The sequence below is a fragment of the Mercenaria mercenaria genome, chromosome 10, assembly GCF_021730395.1.
Source record: "Mercenaria mercenaria strain notata chromosome 10, MADL_Memer_1, whole genome shotgun sequence".
Classification (NCBI taxonomy): domain Eukaryota; kingdom Metazoa; phylum Mollusca; class Bivalvia; order Venerida; family Veneridae; genus Mercenaria; species Mercenaria mercenaria.
The window spans coordinates 18383585-18399365 of NC_069370.1; the positions used below are offsets into that span (position 1 = coordinate 18383585).

General features: G+C 32.9%; 1 protein-coding gene across 1 annotated transcript; it reads right to left on the bottom strand.

Moving 5' to 3' along the window:
* Nucleotides 1–5701: 5701 nt before the first annotated feature.
* Nucleotides 5702–12627, bottom strand: LOC128546359 (uncharacterized). The gene is made up of 6 exons (XM_053516796.1): nt 12555–12627; nt 12121–12426; nt 11530–11802; nt 10928–11080; nt 9368–9419; nt 5702–7288 (listed from the first exon to the last, which is right to left on the bottom strand). The coding sequence occupies exons 1-6, from the start codon at nt 12625–12627 to the stop codon at nt 7099–7101; spliced, it is 1047 nt and encodes a 348-aa protein (XP_053372771.1). The 3' UTR covers nt 5702–7098.
* Between the last annotated feature and the right edge of the window lie 3154 nt (nt 12628–15781).

Consider the following 15781-nt stretch of genomic DNA (forward strand, 5'->3'; position numbering starts at 1 on the left):
TCGGCTTGGAAGGATTTGCATCTACCATAATTATATTGGAAAAGTCGATATTGAATTTAACACTTTAGTCAAGATTTTATTTATAACACTCGGACATTGATACAAATACAGGAGCAATATAATGATACATGACATACGATAACCAGATGACAACAACATACATAATATACTTAACTTTTTGTAAAAACAAAATTTAATCTTTCTAAATAAGATTTAGATTTCGCACATAAAATGATGCGTCATTGATATGTAAATTGACAGCATCAGAGCCATTTCTGTGAGATATTCTGTTCGTACATGTTGCTGATTAGTTTGATTTTCTGCTGTGTGTTTTCAGGTTTCAGTCATTTGGAACATATGTCAATATTTTGTCATTTCTGTATCTGAAGCGTGCGAGTTGTATCTGTGATTCATTTCGAATAAAATAATACATATGCATGTAGTGAAATTGTAAAATGTTTTATAATAATTGACACAAGTAAACAAATAGACAGTACTATTCCCAAATAACGTGATTTCCGCGCAAATGCGAGGACGCGTCCATTTCATGATAATTGTTAAAATAACAATTCATATTGCTAGTACAATACTTGACAAGTTAATATCTGTATTTGTTTCTTATCAACACAGAAAAAAAGCTTAGTCAGGTAAAATGCAGATACCAGTATTTTTGTATGAGTTGAATGCTCATCGCTCCAGAGGATTTTGTTTTGGATGATTTTGTTTTTTTTCTATCCGATTTCAGTTATGTTCCAGTATTTTTCGTTTCTTTCCTTGATGTTTTGCATTTGCATAACATATGTTCTTTATTCATTTCCTATTTATATGATTAGTACATGCATTTAACTAATATTACCTTGGATGTGATACTAAACATTTTCTTATCTGACGTATTGTCTGTCGTTGTGTCATAGAGAAAAATGAATGCACAAATAAAAAGAAAATTAACTGTCACGCCTGAGTTTCGAACCCACATAGAGAAAAAAGAGCTGATGAAATTAAACAGTGTACTTTACCTCTGAGCTAATTTGTAATCCGTATGAAGACTAGAAATATTTACATTTTGACTAGTTACAAAAATGTTGAAAGCCCTGTGCCTCATTTAAATCTAAAAAGTTTGATTTTGACGTTTGAGAGTTCAATTTATAGACTCGTCTGCCGAATAGGGAAAACAGTATATTTTATCTTATCTTATTTGGTACGAACCACTATATGAATAACACTACCTAAATAACGGACCGTTCCATTATCAAAAGTGCAAAAACATCGCTGACCTTAAAACCGAACTAAATGTAAACATCACCGTGATGAGCACGTTATCGTTGGGGCATAGTACTACGCTGAAACAAACTCAAACTTTTGCTCGAAATACCAGCAATGCAAACTAAAGTTTTAGCATTATTTTAACAACACCATGCACAAAGAGTAATTAAGAAACATTAAACCATGAAAAATATTAAACATTTACTCATTTTCTAAATCATTATTTACAAAAGCAAAGGATTACAAAACAAAGTATATATTTCATGGTGACCTTACCGCGCTAAATTACTGGCTAACGATGAGGGAAGATGTATCATAATGAGTTAAATTATGTACGTACATTGATTTGATTACGTGCACTCGACAGTATTGAAAAACCAACAATTTTTTACGTTCGGCCAAATATACTTTGAAAATTTGAAGTAATGTAAAAATAAAGCTATTACGTATAATTTTTGATGTTTATTTTTAAAAACATTCATGCATGAAAACAAGAGTAAACAATTTAGGGCTTATATCACGATTACCTCAATGCGTTATATGGGGTCAATATTCTCTACTAACTGTACGTCCAAAATTATTATTCTTTTCTAATAAAGATGTAGACATTAATAATGTCGCCTTTTTCCCGTTAGTGCTCAAAGGAAGTGATTTTACCACACAAACATAATTTTTTTAGTGCCGTGTCCCAAATGGTTGATCAGAGTTTAACACGAACCAAAATGCTATATTAGTAAAATATTTCAAAGTATTCGAAATTTTAAGCTCATTTCCGAAACTGATCACGAAACAGCCTTAAAGAGAGTTCTTTGGTTTACGACTGAAACGCAATATTAATGAACAAGAATATAAATTTGTGGCAGGATGATCGAGTCGGGGACAGAAACCATACGAACAATTTAACACTCATTATAATATTTACAAGTTTATTTACAGAAAAAATGAATATTTGCAATGAATGAAAAAAAAACTATATTTAGTAAATAGAAGAAGAAGAAAACTGAGCTCAAAAATATCTGATGTTTTTTAAAAGATGTTCAGGTCTCAAAATTACATTGGATTGTCAGGGTGACGGTTAAACAGGTGTTTAAGACTTCTTGACATCACCTGAAAAATATCATCTAGTGGGAGAAGCTTAAATATATAACATATGATAAGCATCATTATAGCAAATACAAATAAAGACATAACAATGCTCCTTTTGGTACACGATACCTCAACAGGCTCCCATAAATAATACGTGCTACTTATACAAAATAAACGTGCTACTAAGTTCTTGCGTCACGTGAATACAATACGTCACTTATTACTTCCATCAATTCTCAAATCAATGTACTTACTAGACTAAAGTTAAAGTATGATAAAGATATGAAAAAATTATGATGAAAAATCATAGTTAAGAAGATGATAAACTGCAGCTATTATTTACTACCACAAATTAACGAAAATGCAATGCAAATTAAACATAACACAATAGCTGGTATGAACGTATTATCGACTATCATACATTAAAACGGATATTGTATAGATATGCAATATACTGGCACACAGAAATTTTAATTTGCAATAACCTATCAAATACACAGTACTATACTTGTCGAAACATACATTTATACATTACTATACAATGCAGTACCGGCGTTCCATAATTTACAACGAAATGATTGCCATATACAATTTATGCAAAAATGTCTTTCTAATTATTACGTTACACAATTTTTAATATAAATTTTTCAACTTGTTTAGATTCCTCTTTCGAAATAAATAATTTACAAAAAAATCAAAATAAGAAATAATAAATAAGCCTGACATACCGAAACTAGTTAATATCTTGCCGAAAATCCTGTAGAATGAACAAACATTTACTAAAAAAAAATCGTAATTAAAAAATCATACAAAAATCTAACAAATAATTTTTTTACCTCGATTGAGCAAACTTTAATTACTACCAAGAATAGAAAAGCGACACGGGGTAATCAAGATTGTAAAAGGTGTTGTGCGCTAAGCATATCTGAACCACTCAATTTGTATCTATATGTCTCGCCAAATATTGGATTTTGCATGGGAATCACGACATAGCCGTGCGCTCATACCTTTACGGCGGAGAGGAAAAATGGACAATTTAAGGTCCGTTATATCATAAATTACTGAAGTTTAAAAAGATATCAACTTCTTTATTACTGAACCGAATTTAATGAAATTTACATGGAAATTTAAGTTATAAAATTCAGAAAAACATGAGAGGTATTTTATGAGTAAAATCTGACATTTACTTCAATAACCAATAACTCAAAAATTTACAAAGAGATTATGCAATACCTGCATTTATACTACACATATGTTGAGGCCCGTATGTCAGTTTGTGACAACCGTTTCGATCTAGGCAATGAAGGACACATTGAAATAAATTTGATCAAAAGTATTCGCTGATCTGATTAACATTTCAGGCGAAAGACTTTATTGTCATTTTCTTACTATCGTTTTTGTGTTGTGTGTTTTAAAGCATACAGTTGTGCCAATAGGTATTTTTTCATACTGAACATTTTGTCTCGTACATTCTGTATAATGCATCGTTATTAGAAAATTTGATTTCAATCTTAAGCATAAAACATTAGTTATTTAGGGCTATGAAAGTAATTGTGTTTTAAAGGTGGATAATCAGATTTTGGCCATGTAACGGATTTGAAACTTTAGCATCTGATCACTTACACTCATTTATGTTCACTTAACACTTAATACATATTAGATTTTCACTGGAGGTATTTTTAAAATTTCATTTTCCTATACTGGTTGCCCAACCAAGATAGAGTTATTTTATCATAAGTATAAATTTGATAAACATACTTTGCCTAAGGAATTGTATAAATATTAGACATATTGTAATATATTTGTAAAATATTTGCATTAAAAATCACGTATTTAGATGGAATTCATTAGAAACGCAAGTTTGAAAAATTATTTTTACCTCCCTTTGCCTGTCTTGGTTGCGCAACCAAGATAGATTGGAAATAAATGAATTCAGAAGCTACACACAGCTTTAAAACTTGCATTTTGGTTCAGATTGTTCAATTGTTGATATGTCTATCAAATGCAAATGTAAAACTAGACATTGTATCGAAATAAAAAGAAATACCCAGCTTTTTATATACATTCATATTAAAGGGGAGTAATTACAAAATTTTATAAAAATAATAAAATATACATTTCAAATAGGAATCTAATTCTATATAATCGGTCTTTTTGTTCCTTAAATAATTCTCTACCAGAATATACAAAAAGTAAAAAAATGTCATTAATTGTTGATTTAATGTGATTGACCACCTTCAAAGCGGTTCAGCGAAATACAAGTGTATAAAGCAATAACATTAACATATTTGTAAAACAAAGTCAATGCAAGCAAAGGCATAAACAATATTTTATAACATTCTCGTGAACAAAAAGTCGTTTTATCAATTAGGATAAAGATATATTATGTACATATACGTGTGTAAATCAGTTCATAATTTATGATAAATTGTAATGACACCGCGAGCTTAGCACGAGAATGAATTTACAACTCAATCGTCTGTTCTAAACATGTTTGGATCCGGGTGTATTTTTGTAAATTGCAGCGATAACTTTTGTTTTGACATACATGAAGTTTTCTCTTTTACGACGTTTTTCTTTTAAATTCATTTATTGATACGTACATTTCTAGATATTTGCTTTAGAGATTCTGCAAAACATAAACATTTAATCTTTACAAAAAAAGTAACGCGAGATACTTGAAATGATTGACATTTTATTATTCCCTTTTCTATTTCGTTGTAAGAATTCATGACATTGACCCGCAAGCGGCATGAGCAACCCGCTCTGCATAGTCAAGACATATTCTTTTACTCCTCTACTGAACAATTTAGATACATAAATACCTAATAGGACAGTACACAAAATTGATCTTTACACATACCACTACTGTAATTATGATTACAATATTATTTGTTTGTTTGTTTTGGGTTTAACGCCGTTTTTCAACAGTATTTCAGTCATGTAACGGCGGGCAGTTAACCTAACCAGTGTTCCTGGATTCTGTACCAGTACAAACCTGTTCTCCGCAAGTAACTGCCAACTTCCCCACATGAATCAGAGGTGGAGGACTAATGATTTCAGACACAATGCCGTTTATCATATAGTCACGGAGAACATACGCCCCGCCCGAGGATCGAACTCGCGACCCCGCGATCCGTAGACCGACGCTCTACCTCATGAGCTAAGCGGGCGGGCTGATTACAATATTAAGATTAAATGTATAATCATATGTACTTTATCTAATAATTTAGAATACATTAACTTTAAAGATCACTTAAGGTATTAGAAGCGAAATAGAGTACCTCCTTTTTGAAAAGTATTCAGTTCCTAACATAAACCTACTTTTACTGCAATTCTCAGAGGGGGTGGGGTGTAGGTTCAAGCCCTACTGGAACCAATGATTTTTCCTTATTTTCTTTTTTTTTCTAGTAAGTGTTTACTTCTTTTAAGACATGTGATTCATTTATTGTACAAAAATCAATTTGATATTGCTGTTCAAAGTGATTTTACTACTTAAAGAGAAGGAGTAGAGTTACACATCTTTAAAATATTAAGTTACATGCGGTAAAAGTTCTCTATTTTGCTTTCGCTCTTTAGATTATATATCGTGGAAGAAATTTAGGTAGGTTTTACGTCTGCCCAAAAGTTATTTTTGAATGAAATAAGCAAAATTCAAATAGAAACACAGGATTCGACCTTATCTTTTCAAAGTTGAAGTAAGAATTCTGTCTCATTAAATCCGTTTACTTAAGGCACCCTAGAAAAAATGATATTGATATTTATTTTGTGTTTTATAATTGTTTACCAATAGTTTGATGTTTCTTTTATTGAAATTAATGGTAAGATGAGTTCTCTGCAAACGTTCTCAGTAGTGGCCATCACAAATTCGTCTCTAGTTGAGCTTGAGGAGAAACTATAAGTTATACAAACTATATAAAAACGGCACGGTAAATGTTGTTTGAAAATTGAAAAAAAGTGCGAAACACGGTCATCTTTAAGAATATACAAAGCAAATGCCATTTTGTAAACATTACTATTAGGGATCTAATACCTTAAAGTTTCTGAAAGTAAAAATACGCTATGGATTTGTGTGAACAGCATTTCTATCCAGTGTTCATTACAATTGTTTGAAGCTCCCAACCCTCAACCCTCTCAGTATGATACAAGGGTAAGTTGTTCGCCGTAATTAAGCTTGTCAAGTGATATAACACAGTTGATGGTTTTTATTTAGAACAATAATTTTCCATTTCTATTCCTACATGCTGATTCAAATGTGATTTCAAAATTGTACATGCATTCTTATACATCTCTACAAGTACATAATATTATATTTAAAATTTTCTATTTGTGTTGTAAAATTGAGATCAAAATATGGAAATTTCCAGTGTACTTTAATCTACTTAAAGCCACATAATGAATACAATTTTTGTTTTTCTAATATAGGCTCATTGTATTACAAGAAAGGGTTATTCACAAATCTTGTATGTACAATGTTTTGTAGATAAATAGGGTATTTCTATCTTCAAAATACATGTTGGACTGACGTTCTTCACATAATTAAGAAATGTTAATCTTTGGTCAAGTCAATATACTTCAAAAAGTTAACTATTTCTGTCCATTTCAACAGCTAGGACAATATTTTGTTGGACATTTTCCCCAAATTGCATGTGAGATAGGGATATTAATTACATTTTGACTTTTTCTCAAGACACATGACCTGTCTATTGCTATCACTAGATCAATACTTTCTATTTCTTATTGGCGAGTCTATGAAGATAATTGAGAATAAAATGTTTCCGATTGCCCAGTTGCATGCCTGGTATCATTCAATTTTTCATACGCACGATCTTCCAGTTCTACATCGTTCCTGCTTGAATTTTCATACGCACGATCTTCCAGTTCTACATCGTTCCTGCTTGAATTTTCATACACACGATCTTCCAGTTCTACATCGTTCCTGCTTGAATTTTAAAAGTTAATTACTGAGAAATCAAGCTGAAAACACAACAATATGCTATCAATCTACAATGCCTGTGAATGTGATGCATTTGTGTAATCTAATTTATTGAACATTGTATTGTTGAACTTGAATTGTCCTGTTTTCGATCTGCACCATCAAGAAGACTCATATTTTAGCTTAGCAATCTTTGTATTTTCGGTTTAAAACATATTGTTGAATTGATATGAAACTGTTTAAATTTAGTTATCAGACTGTTTGAGATTGTCACTTTATTCTATTTTTGATGTTTGTTGAGAAGATACAATTTACGTATAGGTTATTGTTCAGTTTTTATCGTCACAGCACATAGCACTTTGTTGTAAGAAAAACAAACAACCTGTTTGTTGCAATACCACTTGAAGTCACAAATTACTGACATTGGACATTTCTTCCCTAAACGTAATGTGTTTTGAGGATCATTGTAATATCTGGTTTTCCGATTTATGCTGCTCGCTATTTTTCCCGGTGTTCATGACTATTTTTGGTTAGCCTGACACAGACAATTATAAATGAGCTATTTGTTTCATCAGGGTTTATAATTATCAGCTATGTTGTATTAAAAAAAGAATCTTTTTACTTTGTGCAATAAAGCATGCTTTGCTCAAAGCAACAAGGAACGTTACTTGATTGTTCACATTCATATGTGAAAAATACAAGTACTTATTATTTACAACAGAATAATAATTGTGTAGGGGCCTCCGTGGCCGAGTGGTTAAGGTCGCTGACTTCAAATAACTTGCCCCTCATCGATGTTGGTTCGAGCCTCACTCGGGGCGTTGAATTCTTCATGTGAGGAAGCCATCCAGCTGGCTTACGGAAGGTCGGTGGTTCTACCCAGGTGCCCGCTCGTGATGCAATAATGCACGGAGGGGCACCTGGGGTCTTCCTCCACCATTAAGGCTGGAAACTCGCTATATGACCTATCCACTGGCACCAGACCAGAAAGAAAATGCCTCTGTACATGTTATACCCTACCCCTATGTATTCTATAAGAACCATAGTCATGAACGGGAAAACATACTAACCCGTTTCAATCGTACTTTTTTCAACTTAAACGCTCAGTTCGGTGAATGGGTACCTAGTATATTGAACAAGCGATAATTTATCTTCCAACGTGCACCAGTCACATTGTCTCAATATTCCATATTGCTGAGATTATCAACATATTTTATGCTTTCGTCAACGTTACAGAAAAACACTTGCGTGAACTTCCCTAATGAACATCCGGTCTAGAGGTCACGGCAGTGTGCACATGTTTGGCGAAATGTAAACAAACAAAAACAGAATTATAAAAAATTCACAATTTTACACCAAAACTCGAAATGATGAATGAAATTCATCTTGTATATGATTTTTAATTTGAAATCATACATTGGTCTACATCTGTTCTGTTATTTTTATTTATTTTGCACATTTATGCTGCATTTTCACATATTAGCGAACACGTGTAGTAAAATGACGATTGACATATATTTTCACAACAGCCAATCAGAATGGTTTTGTAATGTAGAACGGAACTTCACCAGGGAAGGTCAAGCAAGTTTTTTGTGTAACGTTGAAATAACTATAAACTACGCGTTGTTTTTGTAAGATAAAAAATATTGAAGAAATGTGACCGGTACACAATGGAAGATAAATTACGACTTGTTTGATATCCACAGTACACATTTACCGAACTGCGTGCTTTATGTATGAAATGCGCGATTGAAATGGGTTAGTATATTTTCCCCTTCATGACCATGGTTCTTATAGAATACCTAGGGGTAGGGTATAACATGCATGTTTCGGTCTATTAATAAGTATTTACAGTCAAACCTGTCTATAAAGACCACCCTTGGGAGAGCTAAAATGTGGCCTTTATTGGGAGGTGGTCCTTATTCACAGGCTAAAATACACTGAAAATGTTAAAATGGAATACAAAACATGTGGTCTTTAGAGCCAGGTGGTCTCTGTTCAGAGGTGGTCTGTAACACAGGTTTGACTGTAGTTAAGATTCAAAGACGACTGAAGCGATTTAGGAAATTTTAACATACAAACCTCGTTCCACCAACATTTCCTCTGTGCCTCACTTGATTTGCTTCCGATTGTGCTGGAAATAAATCGTAAACGTTTTGCAAGTAATATGTTAACCTTCAATATTATCTTGGACAATAATTTGTCTTTATGTTTTCTGGTCCTTTGGAATCATGGAGTCAATTCTGGCTTAAGGCAATAAGAGATTCCGCTTAATCCGGTGCTAGAGGGCGTTTCACAATCTATTACCTCACATGAATAGACAGTCAAACAAATTCTGCCAATATTTTGCTTTGTTGCGTTCTTGCTAGATGTATAACCTATCGAAGCATCTCTCTGTCGTAAACATATGTTTAAAATGATGCATCTAAATCTGAGAAATTAGTTTTGATACGTCGTAATACTTTTGGATAGATCTTCGATAATGATTAAAGTCAGTCCTTGTTGATTAATCATTAGTAGCCGGAGATGTTGGCTATATTAGAACAGGACTAGGTTTTTGCTTATGGTAGAATAGTCTCTAAATAAAGAAAAAGTAAAATTTTGCGCTTTTACAAAATTACACCGCGAAGCATATTTCTTTTCAATATGAATCAACAATGATTAAATTGTATTTTGCGGAAATATATATAGTAAGACCTGTATTGAAAGGCAACAGTAATACAAAGTACTTCGAGGCTGTAACTACTACTCTTATATTCAAATTTCAAGAAGTTTTTACCATCAGCTAGATACCATAACTACGGCCGGAATATCCGCGGAAAACCCTATTTGAAATTCGGTAAGTGAAACAGAATGAGGCCAGGTTTTGGTTGCATGATAGTAATCTATTTCATTCTATCTCAGTGTTGTTATATTTTCTGGTCCTTTGGGATCATTGATTTCATCTCATTTAGATTTGAAGATTAAATAATGCTTAAGCCGGTGCTAGGGGGTGTGGGCAGTGTTGCATTTTCCATTACTGCTCATGAACACTCAGTAAAACCGAGTCTGCAATTTTCACTGCTTGCCTTGTTCTCGGTGCTTCCGATGGATCTACCTTTCAGAATTTATTAGGTACATATAAACGAATACATGTACTTACAAAAATTTCAGTATTTACAGCATTATAATGATAGGAAAACCGTAATAGAGCCAGTAAGTATATCACGTCTACTTACCTAATATTTAAAATATTGACCAGTTATGCTTATAAAGCTTAGAGTATGTCGCGAATGAGAATGCGTTTGCTAATTTGATAAATAGTGGAATAGGATTAAGATTCTCTTCACTTTCTTATGAATGCAATTCTCACTTTATATTTGTTGTACAAGACATATGATATATGTAAGAATACTTGTAAGCTGTATTTCATGTGCTCGTAGCACACACTGTAGCGCTCATAATACCCATCGTAAATGATAATCAATTAGATTTAATTTTCACCTACATTTCTATCCAGCTTCCTTATTATTAAAGCAAGAAAATGCACTTCTTCATTCTGAAACCAATTTTAGTTCATATTCAAGAGAAAAAAGTAAATCTTTTTTAATTCTAAATCAAGTTGTTTTCGGTGACATATCGTCAAAATTCAACTTGTTATACCTTTAGCGGTCTTCAGTTTCTTTATTGCAACTAGACATGCGATGAATACACCAATAAGGACAGCAGTTAAAAAAGAACTTATAATGATCCAGATAAACGAGTTGCCCCAATAACCAGAGGTATCCTGGATGTTGAAACGTTGCTCAGCTTTCTCTGAATTAGAAAGTAAATAAACTGATTAGGGGAAAACAATCACAGTTTATACTTACTCCTATATCTAGTATCGGATTTAAGTTTAACGCTATCTAAAGGATTAACCTGTTTTATTCTGTAATGTACTAAAATTATAAGCATATTACATTAATTAATTATTCTATGAAGATAGTTGGGAAAAGGCTACGCGAGTTATCTATAGATTTACCTGCACACACGATATATCACCCGTAATTGTTGTCACTGCATATAACCACTATGGCATGAAGGTATTCATTGATACCTGAAGTTTGATATCCCAGAAGGTATATTGAATTTTGAAGAAAGAAAAATGTCTTTTTATGAAGTTTAATTGTACGATTATTGATATAAAATAAGTGCAAATTTTACGTTAATAATTTAACATATTTTAGATATGTCTCAAAACAGGTAGTAAATAAAGTGATTACCATAAATGTTAACTGTCAATGTTTTCTTATCGGTTGTCTGTAAAGAGCTGGCCTGGCAATTCAAATGCCATTGTGAAATACGATACGCATCAATTACTATCACGCAGTCTGTTTTCATAAGACAGTGCTTTTGATACATGTTTCCATCATCAGTATGTTCCACCCATGAAAGGTTGAAGGTGCGTAAGCTTTTGACTGAACACTTTACATATGCCTGTTCTTCTTCAGAAATATTCAATACTGAACCAGATATGTTGAATTCAACAGGCGCATCTAAAGTTAAGAAAAAGAAATAGTGATTAATTATGATAAGCGTATAGTATTTCTTTTTGTGTCACTCGGGTAACAAACGCCAAAGCTGACTTGAACAGGTTTATCTTTTTTCTATCGCACTAAATTTCCCACTCAATCATACTGAAATAACACTGAATAATAACTGTTTTCGTTACAATTCCGATTAAAGGAGCATATGACGCTGTGGTGAAATGCACTAATATTCATCGGAAAACTTGAATATGTCCACGAATATTAACATATGACGTAAGACCATTTCGGCGTTTTGTTAGGCCTTTATATGAATGATATACTTACACAAAAAATTGACCTGTTTTGGCGGGGAACACTCTCTGGTGATCTTGTACCATTCACTGTAACGACAACATGTGATGTTTTCTCTGTTCCAGATTGGCTCGAATGTTGTCAGGGAGACAGTATTAGTGTTTAAAGAGGTGGAAGAATTGAAATAATCCGTCTGGACAGCAGATGTCACTTCCGTACCAGAAACGTCTATATGTACTTTAGGAGCAGGCCTGCCATTTTTCACTACGCAAGTAATGTTAACGGTTTCTCCTTCTTTTAAAACCCCAGGTACCATAAACAAATGGAATGTAGGCGACTCTGAAAACAAGTATGGCGAATGACTAAGTAATGTAATATATATATATTGACAAGATGACAAAACTTACACTAACTGGAGTTGACTGATTTCTACTTGACTGAATTTTAGAATGAACGTTTTCACTTACTGATAACATACACACGTGCAGTGATGATGCCAGTTGCGAAGAATGGAGAATGCCATGTAACCCGCTGTGTCATTATATCGTCCTGAGCTTAGCGATTCATTCCCTATTGACATTGTGACTGTAATTTGTTCTGTATCATTAAAAGGACATACACTGAATTTTATGTAGTAGACACGTAATGTCAATCAGCTGTTTCCGTGAAATTACGTGTTATCCGTATTACATTTCGGCATTCTTCTGTTGTTTATGAAGTTATAGCCGAAGAATGCCGAATTCTCGTACGGAGAATATTTTAATCGTACGGAAATAGCCGACTGTCATTATAGACAGTTGACGAAAGCCTCGAGAAAAAAATCCGTAGGCATTTTTTAGTACAATATGGTATCATACGTCAAAATGTTCGTTGGGGTATATGAAATTCAGCCAGGGTGGATACCAGGCTCAAATATCCGTATTCAAGTTTTCGTGAGGCCCCAAAAGGGGTGCACGTGATCAGAAATAATAATGAAAGTAAAATGTTGTTTAAATTACAGTTTAAGGTAAATCTGACTTAAATATACAATAGAGTGGAAAGATTCAATTATATAATATAACTTGAGGTATAAATGTAATTTTCAAGTGAAATTAAAGACTAAGAGGCCCTAGATTGGGGGTTCTCCGATATACGACATTTACACGATGATGTGACATATCCAATATGTTAAAATTTGCAGTACATCGGTATTAACATGTAATTATCCTCTATAGTATCCAGTGCATATAAAAACTAAGACATATTACCTTTTCTTTGAAATTTCATATATAATTCAAGAGACCCCAAAAGGAGTTACACTCAAAATGAACAATTTTAACCGGACATGCTGCATATCATTTTGCCATCAACGTAACATTCAGTTAAGTGTGTGGATATACTCACGCAGTCTTAAAACATTAACTGTACTAAAACTTATTGTGTACAGAAATTTTATTGTATTTATTATTGCAGCATCACTTTCTATTGAGGTCTGAGAACACTAAAACCGAGACTTTCGCAAAACACTTTGATACATATAGAATAAGTAACTGTGAGAATTTCAAGAAATTGTAGAGTCAATATATTCAAATACATGTTACTTCGCTGCAGTTCATTTCCTTATTTTCATTTAATTGTTACTACAATAAGAGTGCGTAAAATATCGGTTTAATTGGTACTAACTTTTGAGACACATGTAGTCAAATTGCTCAAATATGGAATACTTAACCGATATATACACTCAAAAAAGTAAACACGCAATATCACTTTCTGGCAAATATTTCCTTTTTTTTTTTTTTTTTGCAAAATATTGTGTGTAAATATTTGGTGTACATTGATATACACATATAAATTGCCAAACTTTTCAAAATTCCAGTGCATTTGAAGAATAGTGAGAGCTATTCTGTTCACTGTGGTGTTCGTGTCGCCTTTGTTGACATCCTCACCTTGGATAGACTTTTTAGTTTTGCATGTCAGTTCATATCTTAGCAACCAATATATGTGTTGGATTAAAACTTTATATAAGGCTTTTGTGTTATCTAACCTTTTGAAATAAAAATAATCTTGACTGAGTTTAATACAAAATATGATTTCAACCTAGAATATTTGGTAAAAGTTTTAGCATGTACCTAAAAAAAAGGTGTATTTCAGAAACTACATGCATTTGATTAAAATTTCACATAGTGCTTCCGGTCATCAAACCTCGGGAAGTAACCAATGGTTTTGTAAGTCTTGCCCAGTCATGGTCCTTGTTAAACTTAGAAGTTGTTGAATAGACAAGTGCAAGGCTTTTGGGCAGCTATTGTTATTAAAATCGTTATCGGACTTTATCCATGGCCAAAACAGGCATTTTTCAAAAATATTTTGTTGAAGCAGTGGTATGCCATAAGACCAATTACATTCAGTTGTTATGAAATGGTGGAGTCACCAGATGTAATAATACTACTACAATGTAGAAAACCTCGTGTGACATTACACGTAAATGTTTGTAATCGCGTCTACATCACACAAAAGTGTTTTGCAAGGTAAAAACTTCAAACTTACCAAACTTAAACTCTTGGTCAATTTATTAATCAGTTAACAGTATCAAGACTTTTACGGATATTTGGTATGTCATTCCTTACTGATGATCGAATTTCTGTATATCGAAATGTAATTAATATGAGTTTCTAAGGTGGTAGTGAAATGAATTACAACACAGGCACCATATGCTCATGTAACACCAATGTTGCATTTTTTTTTTGAGAGTATTTTCAAAGCACAAGGCTAGACAAAAAAATGCAAGGACAAATATTCATTAAGAAAAATTACATTCGGAGAAAGAAGCTCCCCTATCAAACAAAAACCCCATATCAGTGATTGTATGGATGTGTACATGATTAACTTTACACTTAATATACATGAACAAAGTAAAATATATAGACAACGAGAAAGATACGGACACCCAAAGGAAAAAAGTGGAGCACAGATTTGGAACTTTCAGTTGCAAAAACACAACTTGGAAATTAAACCAGTAAAAAGTGATGTAAACCTTTCTCCTAATCCTTCCAACTTTTCAGAGTTGCATAACAGTGTAAATAAAAGACGTAATGGCAAAGTATGTACACTACGAACTGTTTCTGTAAATTTAGATACAAAGTAAGCCTAACAACTATTAAGACATGTACTCAGTTCTTTTAACCTGAGCAAAATAGGCTTCTAGAGCATAATAAGCCTAGAACTGAAAAAAATGACCATTTACAATTTTTTAATGTTGAGCTGAAACTACATGGAGGGCCCTCAGGTTGGAATCTAGACCTGACCATCACTAAGGTGCCAGGAAAATCGTTTCATGCAGTCATTTGTACATAAAAATGCTTACTCTCAGGAATCCTTACAAGTATAACTTTCGTTAATAACGAACAACAAAAAATACATACTTAATCTATTATCAAAATTGTAAACAAACAGATTTCACAGGTTCTGGACATTCTTGTTCCTATAGCATGAATAGAGGCGAGTATATGAGGACAAAGAAGAGCCGATATCTACAATCTGCAAGGCACGAAATTACACAAAATACTAATGATTACATCATTTTTGAAAATATTAGAATTTTCTAGCCCCTTTGTGACTACTTCATAAACACCACCTACCAAAAACGTAGCTGGTTGGGAAAATAGGTGCTACATGTTCACATGAACATCAGTGATCCTTTTCAGGTAATGAAGTACTT

Excerpts from the sequence above, each read along its gene's own strand:
- LOC128546359 (XM_053516796.1), bottom strand. The coding sequence starts at position 12,627 with ATGACACAGCGGGTTACATGGCATTCTCCATTCTTCGCAACTGGCATC. Across the intron at positions 12,427-12,554 it reads TGCACGTGTGTATGTTATCA|AGTCGCCTACATTCCATTTG; the intron begins GTAAGTGAAAAC and ends ACTTGTTTTCAG. Across the intron at positions 9,420-10,927 it reads GAAACTGAAGACCGCTAAAG|CACAATCGGAAGCAAATCAA; the intron begins GTATAACAAGTT and ends ATTTATTTCCAG.